The sequence below is a fragment of the Ahaetulla prasina genome, chromosome 7, assembly GCF_028640845.1.
Source record: "Ahaetulla prasina isolate Xishuangbanna chromosome 7, ASM2864084v1, whole genome shotgun sequence".
Taxonomy (NCBI): domain Eukaryota; kingdom Metazoa; phylum Chordata; class Lepidosauria; order Squamata; family Colubridae; genus Ahaetulla; species Ahaetulla prasina.
In genome coordinates, this window is record NC_080545.1 from 35,567,520 (window position 1) to 35,582,630 (window position 15,111).

General features: G+C 43.1%; 1 protein-coding gene across 3 annotated transcripts in view; it reads right to left on the bottom strand.

Annotated features, from left to right (window-relative positions):
• Positions 1-15,111, bottom strand: part of ZNF277 (zinc finger protein 277) — a 128,862-nt gene that overhangs the window by 49,372 nt on the left and 64,379 nt on the right. For 2 of the 3 annotated variants that reach the window (XM_058189678.1, XM_058189676.1), the window contains exon 4: positions 9,578-9,660. In XM_058189678.1, coding sequence (XP_058045661.1) covers positions 9,578-9,660 — 83 coding nt within the window. The remainder of the gene's footprint in view (positions 1-9,577; positions 9,661-15,111) is intronic. The other variant, XM_058189677.1, reaches the window with a different exon arrangement.

A 15,111-nucleotide genomic window follows, 5' to 3' on the forward strand; every position in this document is an offset into this window, starting at 1 on the left:
TATAAATATAAATATTAAAATCAATTTAAAACCCCTATAAATTTAAAATCTAGTCCAGTCCTGCACAGATGAATAAATATGTCTTAAGCTCGCGACGGAAGGTTCGGAGGTCTGGAAGTTGACGGAGTCCTGGGGGGAGTTCGTTCCAGAGGGTGGGAGCGCCCACAGAGAAGGCCCTTCCCCTGGGCGTCGCCAAACGACACTGCCTAGCTGACGGCACCCTGAGGAGTCCCTCTCTGTGAGAGTGCACGGGTCGGTGAGAGGTATTCGGTAGCAGCAGGCGGTCCCGTAGATAACCCAGCCCTATGCCATGAAGCGCTTTAAAGGTGGTTACCAAAACCTTGAAGCGCACCCGGAAGGCCACAGGTAGCCAGTGCAGACTGCGCAGGATTGGTGTCATACGGGAGCCACGAGGGGCTCCCTCTATAACCCGCGCAGCCGCATTCTGAACTAACTGCAGCCTCCGGATGCCCTTCAAGGGGAGCCCCATGTAGAGAGCATTGCAGTAATCCAGGCGAGACGTCACGAGGGCATGAGTGACCATGCATAGGGCATCCCGGTCTAGAAAGGGGCGCAACTGGCGCACCAGGCGCACCTGGTAGAAAGCTCTCCTGGAGACGGCCGTCAAATGTTCTTCAAAAGACAGCCGTTCATCCAGGAGGACGCCCAAGTTGCGCACCCCTTCCATCGGGGCCAATGACTCGCCCCCAACAGTCAGCCGAGGACTCAGCTGACTGTACCGGGATGCCGGCATCCACAGCCACTCCGTCTTGGAGGGATTGAGCTTGAGCCTGTTTCTCCCCATCCAGACCCGTACGGCCTCCAAACACCGGGACAGCACTTAGATAGCTTCGTTGGGATGGCCCGGTGTGGAAAAGTACAGCTGGGTGTCATCAGCGTACAGCTGGTACCTCACACCGAAGCCACTGATGATCTCACCCAGCGGCTTCATATAGATGTTGAACAGAAGGGGCGAGAGGATCGACCCCTGCGGCACCCCACAAGTGAGGCGCCTCGGAGCCAACCGCTGCCCCCGTCAACACCGTCTGCGACCGATCGGAGAGATAGGAGGAGAACCACCGATAAACGGTGCCTCCCACTCCCAATTCCCCCAACCGGCGCAGCAGGATACCATGGTCGATGGTATCAAAAGCCGCTGAGAGGTCTAATAGGACCAGGGCAGAGGAACATCCCCTATCCCTGGCCCTCCAGAGATCATCCACCAACGCGACCAAAGCCGTCTCAGTGCTGTAACCGGGCCGGAAACCAGACTGGAACGGGTCTAGATAGACAGTTTCATCCAGGTGTAAGGGAAACTGATATGCCACCATACTCTCTACAACCTTCGCCGCAAAGCGAAGGTTGGAGACCGGACGATAATTACCTAAAACAGCCGGGTCCAGGGAAGGCTTCTTGAGGAGGGGTCTCACCACCGCCTCTTTCAAGGCGGCCGGGAAGACTCCCTCCACCAAGGAAGCGCTCGTAATTGCCTGGAGCCAGCCTCGTGTCCTCGGGATGAGACTCTGTGTGAATTTTTGTGGAATTAATGCTATATGTGTGGAGAACACCTCCCCCTCCCCCTTATGAAGGGCATGCTCAACCACCTGTTGAAGGGCAAGGTGTTCACCAAGCTGGACTTACAGGAAGCCTACTACCGCATAAGGATTAGGGAGGGGGATGAGTAGAAGACTGCATTCAACTGCCTGCTTGTCAGCTTCCAGTTCAAGGTGATACCATTCGGATTGCAAGAGGCCCCCGCCATCTTCATGCAGTTCATTAATGAGATTCTGCATGATGACCTGTAAAATGGAGTTCTAGTCTACTTGAACAACATTCTTATAGTCAACGAAACACTGGAGGAACACATAAAACTTGTCTGACAAGAGCTGAAAAAACTGCTTGTCGCCAAGCTCTACGCAAAGCTGTCAAAGTGCAAGTTTCACAAAACTTCACTGGACTACATAGGCTACCGAATTTCCAGCAAAGGCATAGTTAGGGCCATTTTAGACTGGTAACCCCCATGCACCCGAAGACAGCTTCAAAGCTTCCTGGGCTTTGCCAACTTCTACAGGCAGTTCATCCCAGCATTCGCTGAGGTGGCTCTACCCCTGATTGAACTGTTGAAAACGTGGTCTCCAACAGTGAAGCTGAAGCTGTCGCAGCCCATTGCCTGGACTATGGAGTGCCAAAGGGCGTCTGAGAATTTAAAGGGGCTTTTCGCACAAGAACCGATCTTGTAGCATCCAGACCCGGAGCAGCAGTTCATCATCCAAGTCAATGCCAGCGATGTGGCTGTGGCCGCCATGCTCCTACAGAGGGACTCCAAGGGGCAATTGCTGCCATGCGCTTACGTATCCAAAAAACTCTCCGTGTCGGAGAGGCAATGGGCCACAGAGAGGCAATGGGCCATCTGGGAAAAAGAGGCATATGCCGTTCAATGGGCATTGTTCTCCTGGAGACATTTCCTGAAGGAGGAAAAATACCTTTTAGGGTCTGGAGTGATCATAAAAACCCAAATTTGAGCTGAAGTACATACCGGCAGGGAAAAACGTGCTGGCGGACACGCTCTCCAGAAAACCACAATTTGACAGCCACTGGGAGGAGGTGGTCCATGCCATAATCCCCCCCTCCTCCCAGTCGGTCGCCCAAATAACCACCAGAAGCCAGACCAGGTGACCACCTGACCCTAGCCGTGAGGGATGGGCAGCAAAATTAAAAGCAGAGCTGCCCACAGACCCTTGGCTCAATGACAACCATTGTGTCCTCACCATGAGGGAGGGACTGGCATGGAAAGGATCCAAACTGTAGGTCCCAGCCAGCCTAAGACTTGAGCTGCTCCAACGTAGCCACTACTCCAAACAAGCTGGTCACTTCAGATTCCTGAAAACTTTGTACCTCGCCAAAAGACAATTCTGGGGGCCAAAAATGAAAGCAGAGGTGGAGGACTACGTTAAGAGTTGGGCCATCTGCGTAGCAATGAAGAACAGACCTGGAAAGCCCCTGGGACTTCTGCAACAAGGGGCAGACCCTAGCAGGCCATGGCAGGAGATCGCAATGGACTTCATAGTAGAACTCAGAGAGTGGGGGGAGCACCGTGATATGGACCGTCATCGATCTGTTTTCCAAACAAGCCCATTTCACCTCTTGCTCCAGACTAACCTCTGCAAAGAAGCTAGCCAAACTCTTCATCAAGCACATCTATCGACTACATAGGGCTCCCCGACGCATAATCTCAGATAGAGGAGTCCAATTCACTGCCAAGTCCTGGAAGAGTTCCTGAGGTCCATTGGGTCCATCCAGGGGCTCAGTTCGGCTTTCCATCCAAGCACTAATGGGGCCACTGAACATACGAACGCCATGATGGAACAATACCTCAGATGCTATATGGATTACCAACAGGAGAACTGGGCAGAACTATTGCCGTTTGCATACAACAACGCTGTACATTCCAGCACAGGGCTCACCCTTTTCCAAGTCATCAGCAGCATGGAATTTGTCCCCATGCCTGACCTGCTGAGAGAACCCCCCATATCCATGTCATTAGCAGAATGGATGGAGTCGTTAAAAAAGGGGTGGGAAAATACAAAAAAAGCCCTCTCTGAAGCGGCGGCGGAATATAAAAAACAGGCAGACCTACACCTCTAGCTGCAACCCCCTTTTCAAGTGGGAGATAAAGTTTTTCTTTCCACCAAATACATAAAATTAAGGCTGCCGAGCAGAAAGTTAGGACCGAAGTTCCTTATCTTTATGATAAGTTTCCCTATCGTAAAGATAATTAATCCTGTGACCCCAGACCCAACCACCTCCCATTGTAGTACAAGGGGAAACTCATTATGAAGTAAAGAAAATATTGGACTCCAGATTACATATAAGTCAATTGAAATATCTCATACACTGGAAAGGGTACCCTTTGTCTGAAGTCACCTGGGTCAAGAGTTGGAACGTCAAAGCAGATAGACTGATTAAGCAGTTCCATGATAAGTACCCAGACAAGCCAAAGGGTCCCCCTGGGGGGTAGGGGTGGTTAACTGTGGATTAATTCCCCTTACCCTTACTCTCTTCGCAGGACACACTTCTCGGTGGGGGGGGGGGGGCTCCCGTCAGGCCTGGAAGCCATACTACCTTGGTGCCTTCAGGATACAGGCCTGCCACAATCCTACTGTGGGAAGTTGGGAGGGGGGATTACATGAGTGAAGTAGAATTAGCCATAACAAAACTTTGCAGAGAAGTTCAAGGCCATGGTGTCTGACAGCTGTGCTGAGAAGAAAGTGGAGATTCCTTGTGTGAAGGAACTGATTGGAGCAGTGGTGGACATGTGGGAGAAGTGGGCAAGGTCTTGAACTTTCTTTTGGGTGAGGAAAACCCAGAAGCTCTCAGATTTGGGTTTTCCACAGATGTGTCAATATGACATCTCTAATAAAAGTTAGCTTTGAGGAATTGCAGGCCTCGGAGTTTGATTTCGTTGGGGGTGTTACTTGGAACCCTGAAATAAATTGTTTATATTTTGGTAATAGAAAATGATCAAGAGTTGGGGAACTGGGAGTGTTGAAGATATTTAGGTCTATATAAAGACTGCAGGGCACTTGAGATAAAAATGCTTTACAAATAAACCTCTATCCCAGTGGTGGGTTGCTACTGGTTCGCCCCAGATCAGGTGAACCAGTAGCGGCGGCGGCAGGAGGCTCCACCCACCTGCCTGGACACTTCTATGCATACGCAGAGGCACCCACCCATGAGTGAACCAGTAGTGACGGGTTTTGAAACCTGCCCCTGCTCTATCCCAAAAGAAAAATTTAAAGCCATCAAACTGACTACAACATCTTTGTAAGAGTCTTATTTATTCATCTCCACATTGCCTTTGACCACTTTGATAATGGGAACAGAAATAATTCAAGCTTATTCATGTTGTTTGCAAAGGTCTAATCTTTACTTCCATATATCAACGTTTCTCTCCTCTAATGTCCTACTAGCCTTGACCTTTCATTCTTGCAGCTTCTGTTTATTTACAAAGGAAGAGGATGACTGGGTAGAACACCATTGAAGACTAGTTTTACATATGCATGCCCAGTTCTCAATGGCTGCACAAACAGATTCACTAATGTAAAAATTCCACACCATTTGTTCCTTCACACAAACAACTCCACTGCTATTTCATCAGGAACAGATCATGCAATGAGCTGAAAAGCACCATTCTTAAGAGTGTTTTTTTGAAAGTTGAGCTCTGTTCTTTTACTATGCCTGAATGGCAGCCTTTCCATTCAATGAATCATTAAATGGTAAAACACAAACACATGCACAAATCAGTTCAAAGAACACTAAGGGAGCAGAAATCTTTCTAAAGCTTTATCTAGTTTGGGTCTCCCACTTGTACTGCTTTGTACTGCTTCCTACAGCGCTTGATGGTTTGGTAATTAAGTGGCTAGTATTAATAAGCAGTTTAAACTATTTCAGTAAATTCTCAGTTGGTAAATTGCTATTTTGCAAAAAGACACTGGAGATTAAAACTAGGACATGTGATCAATTCTTGGCCTCTCTTTTCTTAGGATTCCTAGAATTCCCATTTCCTGGAGTCTATACTCCTATATCATCAGAACCTCACCCTTACCAAAGCAATGCCTCTTTCTCTAGAAGTGCAATCCCATGAATTTAACCACAGAAGATTCATGGATAAAGTTCAGATACGTTACTTTATCGCAAATACAAAAAATGCTCAAATAATGATCAAGGAAACTAACTTTAAATATAAGATCTAACTTTATATGTACAGGTGAAACTCAAAAAATTAGAATATTGTGCAAAAGTTCATTTATTTCAGTAAGGCAACAAAAGGTGAAACTAATATATGAGATAGACTCATTACATGCAAAGCAAGATAGTTCATGCCTTGATTTGTCATAATTTTGATGATTATGGCTTACAGCTCACAAAAACCCCAAATTCACAATCTCAGAAAATTAGAATATTACATGAAATCAATAAAACAAGGATTGTACATAGAACAATATTGGACCTCTGAAAAGTATAAGTATGCATATGTACTCAGTACTTGGTTTGGACTCCTTTTGCATCAATTACTGCCTCAGTGGCATGGATGCTATCAACCTGTGGCACTGCGGAGGTGTTATGAAAGAGCAGGATGCTTCAATAGCGGCCTTTAGCTCTTCTGCATTGTTCGGTATCATGTCTCTCATCTTTCTCTTGGCAATGCCCCATAAATTCTCTATGGAGTTCAGGTCAGGCGAATTTGCTGGCCAATCAAGCACGGTAATCCCATGGGCATTGAACCAGGTTTTGGTACTTTTGGCAGTGTGGGCAGGTGCCAAGTCCTGCTGGAAAATGAAGGCAGCATCCCCATAAAGCTCATCTGTGGAAGGAAGCATGAAGTGCTCAAAAATCTCCTGGTAGACTGCTGCGTTGACCCTGGACTTAATGAATCACAGTGGACCAACACCAGCAGATGACATGACGTCAACACAGACTGTGGAAACTTCACACTGGACTTCAAGCATCTTGCAGTGTGTGCCTTTCCATTCTTTCTCCAGACTCTGGGTCCTTGGTTTCCTTTTTTTTTTTTAATTGAAAAAGTTTTACAACAACAATTAATTTTTTCACCTCCCCCACCTTACCCCCTCCCTCCAAAACCCCCCTCCCCCCCCGACTTCCCGGAGCAAACACAAGGTATAGTTCATTAAACAATCATACATTAAATTTTTAAAATCTAACACAATTATAATCCTTCTCTCTCACATAACCTGACTTCTTCCATTAAAATCAAAAACAACATCCTTCATTCAAAGGCAATCCGAAATTTCTTAATCTGATATCTATTTTGAATATAATCAATCCAGTTCTTCCATTCATTTAAATATTTTTCTTGAGTGCTGTCTTTCAAGAAGGCTGAGATTTTAGCCATCTCAGCCAAATTGGAAACTTTCAATATCCATTCTTCTATTGTGGGTAATTCTTTTTTCTTCCAATATTGTCCAATCAACAGTCTTGTTGCTGTTATTAAGTTCAAAATCAACTTAGTCTCAATCACTGTACAGTCCGTTGTTATTCCCAAAAGAAAAAATTGCGGTAGGAACTTTATCTTCTTCTTCAGAACATTCTGCATAATCCACCAGATTCTTATCCAGAAAGACTTAATTTTCTTACAAGTCCACCATACATGAAAATATGTAGCACCATCAGAATATTGGGTCCTTGGTTTCCAAATGAGATGCAAAAGTTGCTCTCATCAGAAAAGAGGACTTCGGACCACTGAACAACAGACCAGTTCTTTTTTTCTTTAACCCAGGTAAAACACTTCTGACGTTGTTTGTTGTTCAGGAGCGGCTTGACAAGAGGAATACGACATTTGAAACCCATATCCAGGATCCGTCTGTGTGTGGTGGCTCTAGATGCACTGACTCCAGCCTCAGTCCACTTCTTGTAAGAGTCCCCAAAACATTTCATATCCGATTTTTAATGGTTTTTTTTTAAAAAATGTTTATTATGCTGTAAACATGCCTAGAGTCATTTGCTAGGAGACAGGCGGTCAATAAATTTATCAATGAAATAATTAAAAGAATTAATAATTATTAATAGCACTGATGACGACACCTAGTTGGGTCATAAAACGTCTGCAGGAAAAGAAGAAAGCTGAGAGAGAGCACCAAGGAGCCCGCAGTCATTCTCCTCCTCCTCCAAACCCCTCTCCCTTCTAGCACTGATGATGTTCCCTAGTTGGGTCATGGAACATCTGTAGGAAAACCACCAAGAGAGCACCAAGGACCCTTCCATTTCAACCCCGAGCTCCAAATCTCCTCCTTTATGAATTAAAAGACATCTTTAACCCAGAGGGAAGAAAGGGTGGAGTTGCCTCCAGGATCCCTTTGAAAAGCACTTTCGCTTTTTGCATTCCCTCCCGAACAGAATACGCCTCCATCAACTTGATGCTGGACCAGATCAACTCTTGCCTGGATCACTTGAAGGAGAAAAACGATCACTTAAACACCCAGCTGAAGGAGCTGCTGGAATCGAACCGGCAAACTCGTCTGGAGTTCCAACAGCAGCAGCAGCTTGGACAGGATGGGGAACCCCGAAAAGCTCAACCGGATTCTTTTTTTTTTTATTGAAAAGAGTCCCCAAAACATTTGAATGGCCTTTTCCTGACAATCCTCTCCAGGCTGCGGTCATCCCTGCTGCTTGTGCATCTTTTTCTTCCGCACTTTTCCCTTCCACATGACTGTGCTTTGATACAGCACTTGGGGAACATCCAACTTCTTTTGCAATTACCTTTTGAGGCTTTCCCTCCTTATGGAGGGTATCAATGATGGTTTTCTGCACAACTGTCAGGTCAGCAGTCTTTCCCATGATTGTGATTCCTACTGAACCAGACTGGGAGACCATTTAAAGGCTCAGGAACCCTTTGCAGGTGTTATGGCTTAATTAGCTGATTAGAATGGGACACTTTGAGCCTAGAATATTGAACCTTTTCACAATATTCTAATTTTCTGACGTTGTGAATTTGGGGTTTTCATGAGCTGTAAGCCAATAATCATCAAAATTATGACAAATCAAGGCGTGAACTATCTCGCTTTGCATGTAATGAGTCTATCTCATATATTAGCTTCACCTTTTAAGTTGCATTACTGAAATAAGTGAACTTTTGCACAATATTCTAATTTTTTTAGTTTCACCTGTAAGTACAGTGGTTTAAACTTTATGTCTCATAATTGTCATCATATGGTAATGGAATTTTTGCTATTTATTTTTCACTTTTCATTGTTGAGGGCACTTTACAGTGCTTGGCACTCACCTTGTCTGATTTCAGCTTTTTCTTGTCCTGAATATATATAGACTAAAATATCATATGGCTATGATATTTTGAAATAAGAAATATATACATTTCTTTCACACTAATATATCTGTAAACGTTAAAAAAAGAACCCAAAACATAGTGACCCCAAAAAGCCTGTCCAAGCCTATCCTTAAGTCATCGAATAAGTTCTTCAGATGAGGGTTTCCTCTTTTTTTAATTGAAGAAGACCTTGACATATATATCTCCTATAAGACATTTCTTACTTGAATTTCTCCAGTAATCCTCAATATACTTACAAAGCAGCAATTTCTACTGGTCTAAAGTTTCCTTTATTAAATTGTTATGGTCAGTCTACAGTGTACTATTGAAAGAGAAGATCTAGGAGTTGTTGACTTCCATTTTCTCTGTGTAAATCATTTCATAATATCAATATATTTAAACAAAATAATATCTTTTTTTTTTAAATATACTTTATTGAACTTTTTTACATTAAAAGCATAAAAAAAGGAAAAAGAAAAGCTTATATCATTTAACAGCTATTTATGGTGTTTTTCATCTGACAATAATCCGTGCAATAATGACAAACATTAAATTCTACATATTTATATTCTTATTTTATCTATTGATTATGCTTAGTAACTAAATATTCCTATCTCCTTTCCATCCATCTATACCACCATTCCCATATACCATAAAATACTGATGTCTCTTTACCCTTCAGACTCAGAGTTAGTTTGTCTATTTCTGCGCAATTCAAACAAAATAATATCTTACCAGTCTTTGTTGTTGAAGTTTTTCCCTTAGTTCTCTGTCTTCAGGTAAGGCATCACATAAAAGAAAATAATTGTCCTGGTCTTCTGTTACAAAGTAAACATAAATGTTTATGCAATTAATTAACAAGGTGCTCCATGAACATTTATACAAATGGGTCCTAGTTTACCTTACTGACATCGTAATTTATACCGAAACAAAAGCAAAGCATATAAAACTAGTCCAAGCAGTTCTCGCTAAACTCCAAGCCACCAAACTCTATGCAAAACTCTCTAAATGTGAGTTCCACCAAGAAAGAATTGACTACCTATGACAGTGATGGCTAACTTTTTTGCTGTCATGTGCCAAAAGTAGGGGTGTGAGGGGTCACGCACACATGTGCCCACACCCATAATTCAATGCCTCTCCATGCCCCTCCTCCCATGCGACCCTCCTGCGCTCCCCCCGCTTTTGGCACGCAGCGGCAAAAAGGTTACTGGTGGGCCCGATAAGCCCGTTTTTTGCCCTCCTCAGGCTCCAGAGGCTTTCTTGGAGCCTAGGGAGGGTGAAAACAGCCTCCTCTACCCCCCGAGGCCCTCCAGAGGCCGGAAACACACTGTTTCCTGACTTCTGGTGGGCCCAGAAGGCCCGAAAATCAGCTGGCTGGCATGTGCATGCACGATGGAGCTGAGCTAGGGCAACGCTCGCGTGCCCACTGATATGGCTCCGCATTACACCTGTGGCACACGTGCCATAGGTTCGCCATCACAGACCTAGGATATAGAATATCCCATGAAGGAATAGAGATGGATCCACTAAAAGTAAAAGCTGACATCGATTGGGAGCCGCTCCAAACCTGTAAACAACTACAAAGTTTCCTTGGTTTTGCTAACTTTTGCTGTCAATTCATTCCAGCCTTCGCTAAAATTGCCCTTCCCATTACAAACTTGCTAAAGAGAAAGGGGGAGGGGGTAAACGACCAAAACCAAAGCAACCCCTTAACTGGACCATGGAATGCCAAGCAGCATTCAAAAAACTTAAAGAACTATTCTCAGCCGAACCAATCCTAAAACACCCAGACCCAGAGCAACCATTGTCATCCAAGCAGATACCAGTGACTGGCAGTAGGAGTGGTCCTACTTCAAAGCAATGAACAGGGACAATTGCAACCATGTGCATACACATCCAAGAAATTGACAGAAACCGAGCAAAGATGGGCCATATGGGAAAAAGAGACTTATACAGTATGATGGGCCCTCCTCACATGGACAGAATTCTTAGAACGGAACAAAATACCCTTTGAACTCTGAACTGATCATAAAAACTTAGAAGCTCTGAAGACTCCACGAAAACTCTCCCCGAAAAAGTACGTTGGGAGCTTTAAACGTTTTAATTATGCCCTCAATCATCTTCCAGCAGGGAAAAACTTATTAGCTGATGCCCTATCCAAAAAATCCCAATACTGAAATTGTTAAACTTATGCTCCAAACACTCTAGCTAGCTGCCAACGTAATTACCCAAACACAAGCCAAAAAAGAACTGCTTGCTGACAATGCCACGGTCGTAAAATTTAAGTCTTCTAGTCCAACTCCCTGTTCAGGAAGTTTTCCTCATAAAAAGTTTTATTTTTTTACAATCATATCAAATAATTCATCCAATGTACAGTTATATACAATTAGTCGGGCTTGCCCAGTCACCCCCCCCTTTTTTAACACTCTTCCCTCTTCTACCTTCTTTTACTTTCCAAACCTTCCTCTCCTTCTCTTATCTACATCCGCTCCTCCCTCCACCCTACACCTTCCTTCTCCCTCTACTATCCCTCTTCCTTCCTCTTCTCCTCTTTCCTACCTCCTACTCTCTCTTTTCTCCCTCCTCACCGTTCTAAAATGGTAACTATGCAGACCCGATCCTACATTAATTATATTTCTTCAATAATCCCTGTACATTAACCATCACTCCATCTCTACCAAACCCCCCCCCAATTCCCCTCCCCCTTACCCCCCACCCCCCATCCCGACTTCCCAGAACAAAATGCAGGGTATCAAAACTAACAATCATAATCCAAAATAATTCCTAAATTATAATCTCTAGTCACACCACACTTAGTCACACTCTCAATTCCCCTCTCCTTCAAAAATATATCTAATACAAAATATTTCCTAAATTTACTCATATGCTATTCAATATTTTTTTATCTGATACTTATTTTAAATATAATCAATCCACATTTTCCATTCTAAAATATATTTTTCTAGTGTATAGTCTTTCAAATAAGCGGAGATTTTGTCATCTCTGCCAGATTTGATACTTTGAGTGTCCATTCTTGATTGTAGGTAATTCTTCTTTCTTCCAATACTGAGCAATCAAAAGTCTTGCGACTGTTATTAAGTTCAAAATCAATTTAGTCTCTATAGCTGTGTAGTCCATAATTATTCCTAGTAGAAAGAACTGCAGTAAACTTAATCTTCTTTTTCAAAATATTCTGCATGATCCACCATACTTTAATCCAAAATGCTTTAACTTTTTTACAAGTCCACCATATATGGTAATAAGTAGCATCTTCACAATCGCATCTCCAACATTTAGCAAGATCTAATATGTGTTTCTTGTAAACAGGTAATGTCATTTTTAAATTGTTTCAAATAATGAAATACTTTCCTTCTCTTCTACGGTGAGTTCAGGCCATTAACATTCCAAGATAGGAAACTTTTGGAACACCAGCCGCAGATCACATTTTACTTTAGGCCTTGCTCCTCCCACTGTTTCCGTTGTAGTAGTTGCCAGTTGTTGTTGTGCCTTCATCTCTTGTTCCTTGCGTTTAGCAGCAGCTCTTGTCAACCTTTGTTCTTTTGAATCTAAACCCGTCGTAGGTATTTCCAACACTTGTAATAAATCTTCTTCCATCACAATCTGTTCTTGTACCTGCTTCACTTCTCTTTCCTTCACTTCAGCCTCCCTTCTTCTAGCTTCCAATGGGGGAAGACTTCCAACTTTTAATACCTCAACATAAAATTCTCTTGCTTTTCCAACCGTATTGAAACGATATACTTTCCCTGCATAATATACTATTATACCAGTTGGAATATCCCATCTATATTCAATCTGATGTTTTTTAAGTTCATTCACCAGGAAGGCAAATTCCTTCCTAGCCCTTAACCATTTTGGTGGAATTTCCTTTAAAATCAAAATATCTTGACCAGCAATCTGAATCTTCTCCCCCTTATATGAAGCTTGCAAAAACTGATTTCTCACTGTTCTGTTTGTAAAATAAATAACAACATCCCTTGGCAACTTTTTGCCTTGCTATCCAAGAATTCACACGATATATTTTATCAATTTGATAAGCCACATCTGCTGGACGAGCTGCTAATATCTCAGCAAATACTTCAGAAAAATTTCCTTAAATTCTCTTCCTTATTTTCTTTCAAACCTCGAATTCTAAGAGCAAATTCCATATTTCTATATTGTATCAAAACTATTTCATCCTCTGTTTTTCCATTTTACTTTGAAATTCATCCATTTTATTTTCTAATTTTAAATTATGTTGCTTAATTTCTTCAACCTCCTCCTCCAATAAAATCACATTCGTTGCCAAACTTTGTACTGCCATTACAAATCCTTCTTTAACTTCTTTATTTCCCACTTGAATTTCTGATATCTGCTCTTTCATTTCAGACATCTCATCAGTTATTACTTTAAATTTTCTTCTATAAAGCCTTTTAAGTTCTCTTGTAACGCCTCTAAATTCAATGTTCTAGTCTCTGCTGTATGAGCTGGAGAGGCACCAGCTGATAAAGTTCCAGAGCTCTTGTTACAGTAGACTTTAATTGTTTGGCTGCCATCTTCTATAAAATTATTTATTTATTTATTTCCAACTTAATATTCACTTTAAATCTTCTTAACCTCTAAAACACAGTCTTTTAAAGCAGTATTTAAAAATCTCCCTAGATTCTATCAGCAGGCAGCAAAGAGTTAAAGAGTAAAGCAGCAAGTAACATGCAAATTACCAACTGCAGACGGAAAGCTGAAAGTATCACTTTCGCTTTCCACTCGTTAACTTGTTAACAATTCGCCTCCATTTTTTTACTGTTTTCAAGCTTGTTACAAAGTATCGGGGAATCGGCTTGGCTACTTGCATAAAGTTCTCCCACTTTCGTTCTGTCCGGTATAATCCTTTATTGTCCAAAATAAATCTCGGCGTTTGGTCGTGGTGATTGGTTCCGCCAAAGCAGAAGAATCCTCGGATCTGGAGCACTTCGGGTTACTGGAGGGAACTTAACCCTTCAAACCCCTTTTTTCTCAGGGGCTTTAGGGAAATTCAACCTCTGCCCTCAGCTCACCACCTTCTCCTTCTCCCGAAGAAGGGGTTTTCCGAACCGCTGGACAGCAGATTTAAGCTGTCCTAGCGATTCCACATAATCCAGAGGTTGGTGATCGTAAAGATCACCGCCATCACCTACGGTGCCAAACCGGAAGTCTCACGGTCGTAAAATTTAAGGAGGCACTACTTAAGGATGACTGTTTCCAAGCACAGAAAAAATATTTATTTGCTCAAAGGTGATTTAGCCTGGGTTGAAAACAAACTTTACATCCCTGCTAGCCAAAGATTGGAGCTTATGAAATGATGCCACGACTCCAAGGTAGCTGGACATTTTGGATTTGTGAAAAAGCACACCTAATCAAAAGGCAATTCTCATGGCCATGCCTTAAAAAAGACATTGAGAGCTATGTGGCTAACTTCTCCACCTGCGCAGCTGCAAAAAGACGACAAGGAAAGTCCCCAGGGTTCTTATAAACTATAGCAGATCCTTCAGCACCTTGGAGAGAGATTTCTATGGATTTTATAATGGAGCTGACTGAAAGCTCAGGAAACACAGTTATTGAAGTTGTAATTGACACTTTTCTAAACGGGTCCATTTCATACCCTGCCAGAAGTTCCCAACAACTAAGATATTAGCAAAAATGTTTTTAGTTCACATTTATTGCCTCCATGGAGCTCCCCAACTGTTATCTCAGACAGGGGTGTCCAATTCACCTCCAAATTTTGGTGGGCTTTGTTAAATCTATTAGCCTCCGCCCAGGGGCTGTACTCTTCACACCACTACCAAACAAACGGGGGAGGGGGAAGAGAAGTGGCATTGATCTTACCCGAGACACACCTTGGGTGGAGACAGCAACCAGGCATAAGTTGTACTCATCCATTCAGATTGGAGGACTGAGTCTGTCAGAGTTGTCAAGTCCTGCCCTTGTTGCTAGGGGCTTCCAACTTTTGGCGAAGACAAAAAAACAGACTCGATGTGTGGAAACCGAAAAAAACAGTTAGAAAGGAAGACCAGACTAAGAAAAGGTGGGGCTGGCTGCAGTCTCTACCCAACAAGAAGGTGCGTCTCATGTAAGACCAATGCCCCTTCACCAAAGTGGTGGAGACAGCAGCCAGGCATGGGACATAAAAAAGCCTACTGTCCCCAAGTACGGGTGGGCGCAGTTTGGTCCGACAGCTCCCCTGTCTCATGAACCCTCTGTAGCACCCGATGACCAAATGCCTCCACTACGGAAGC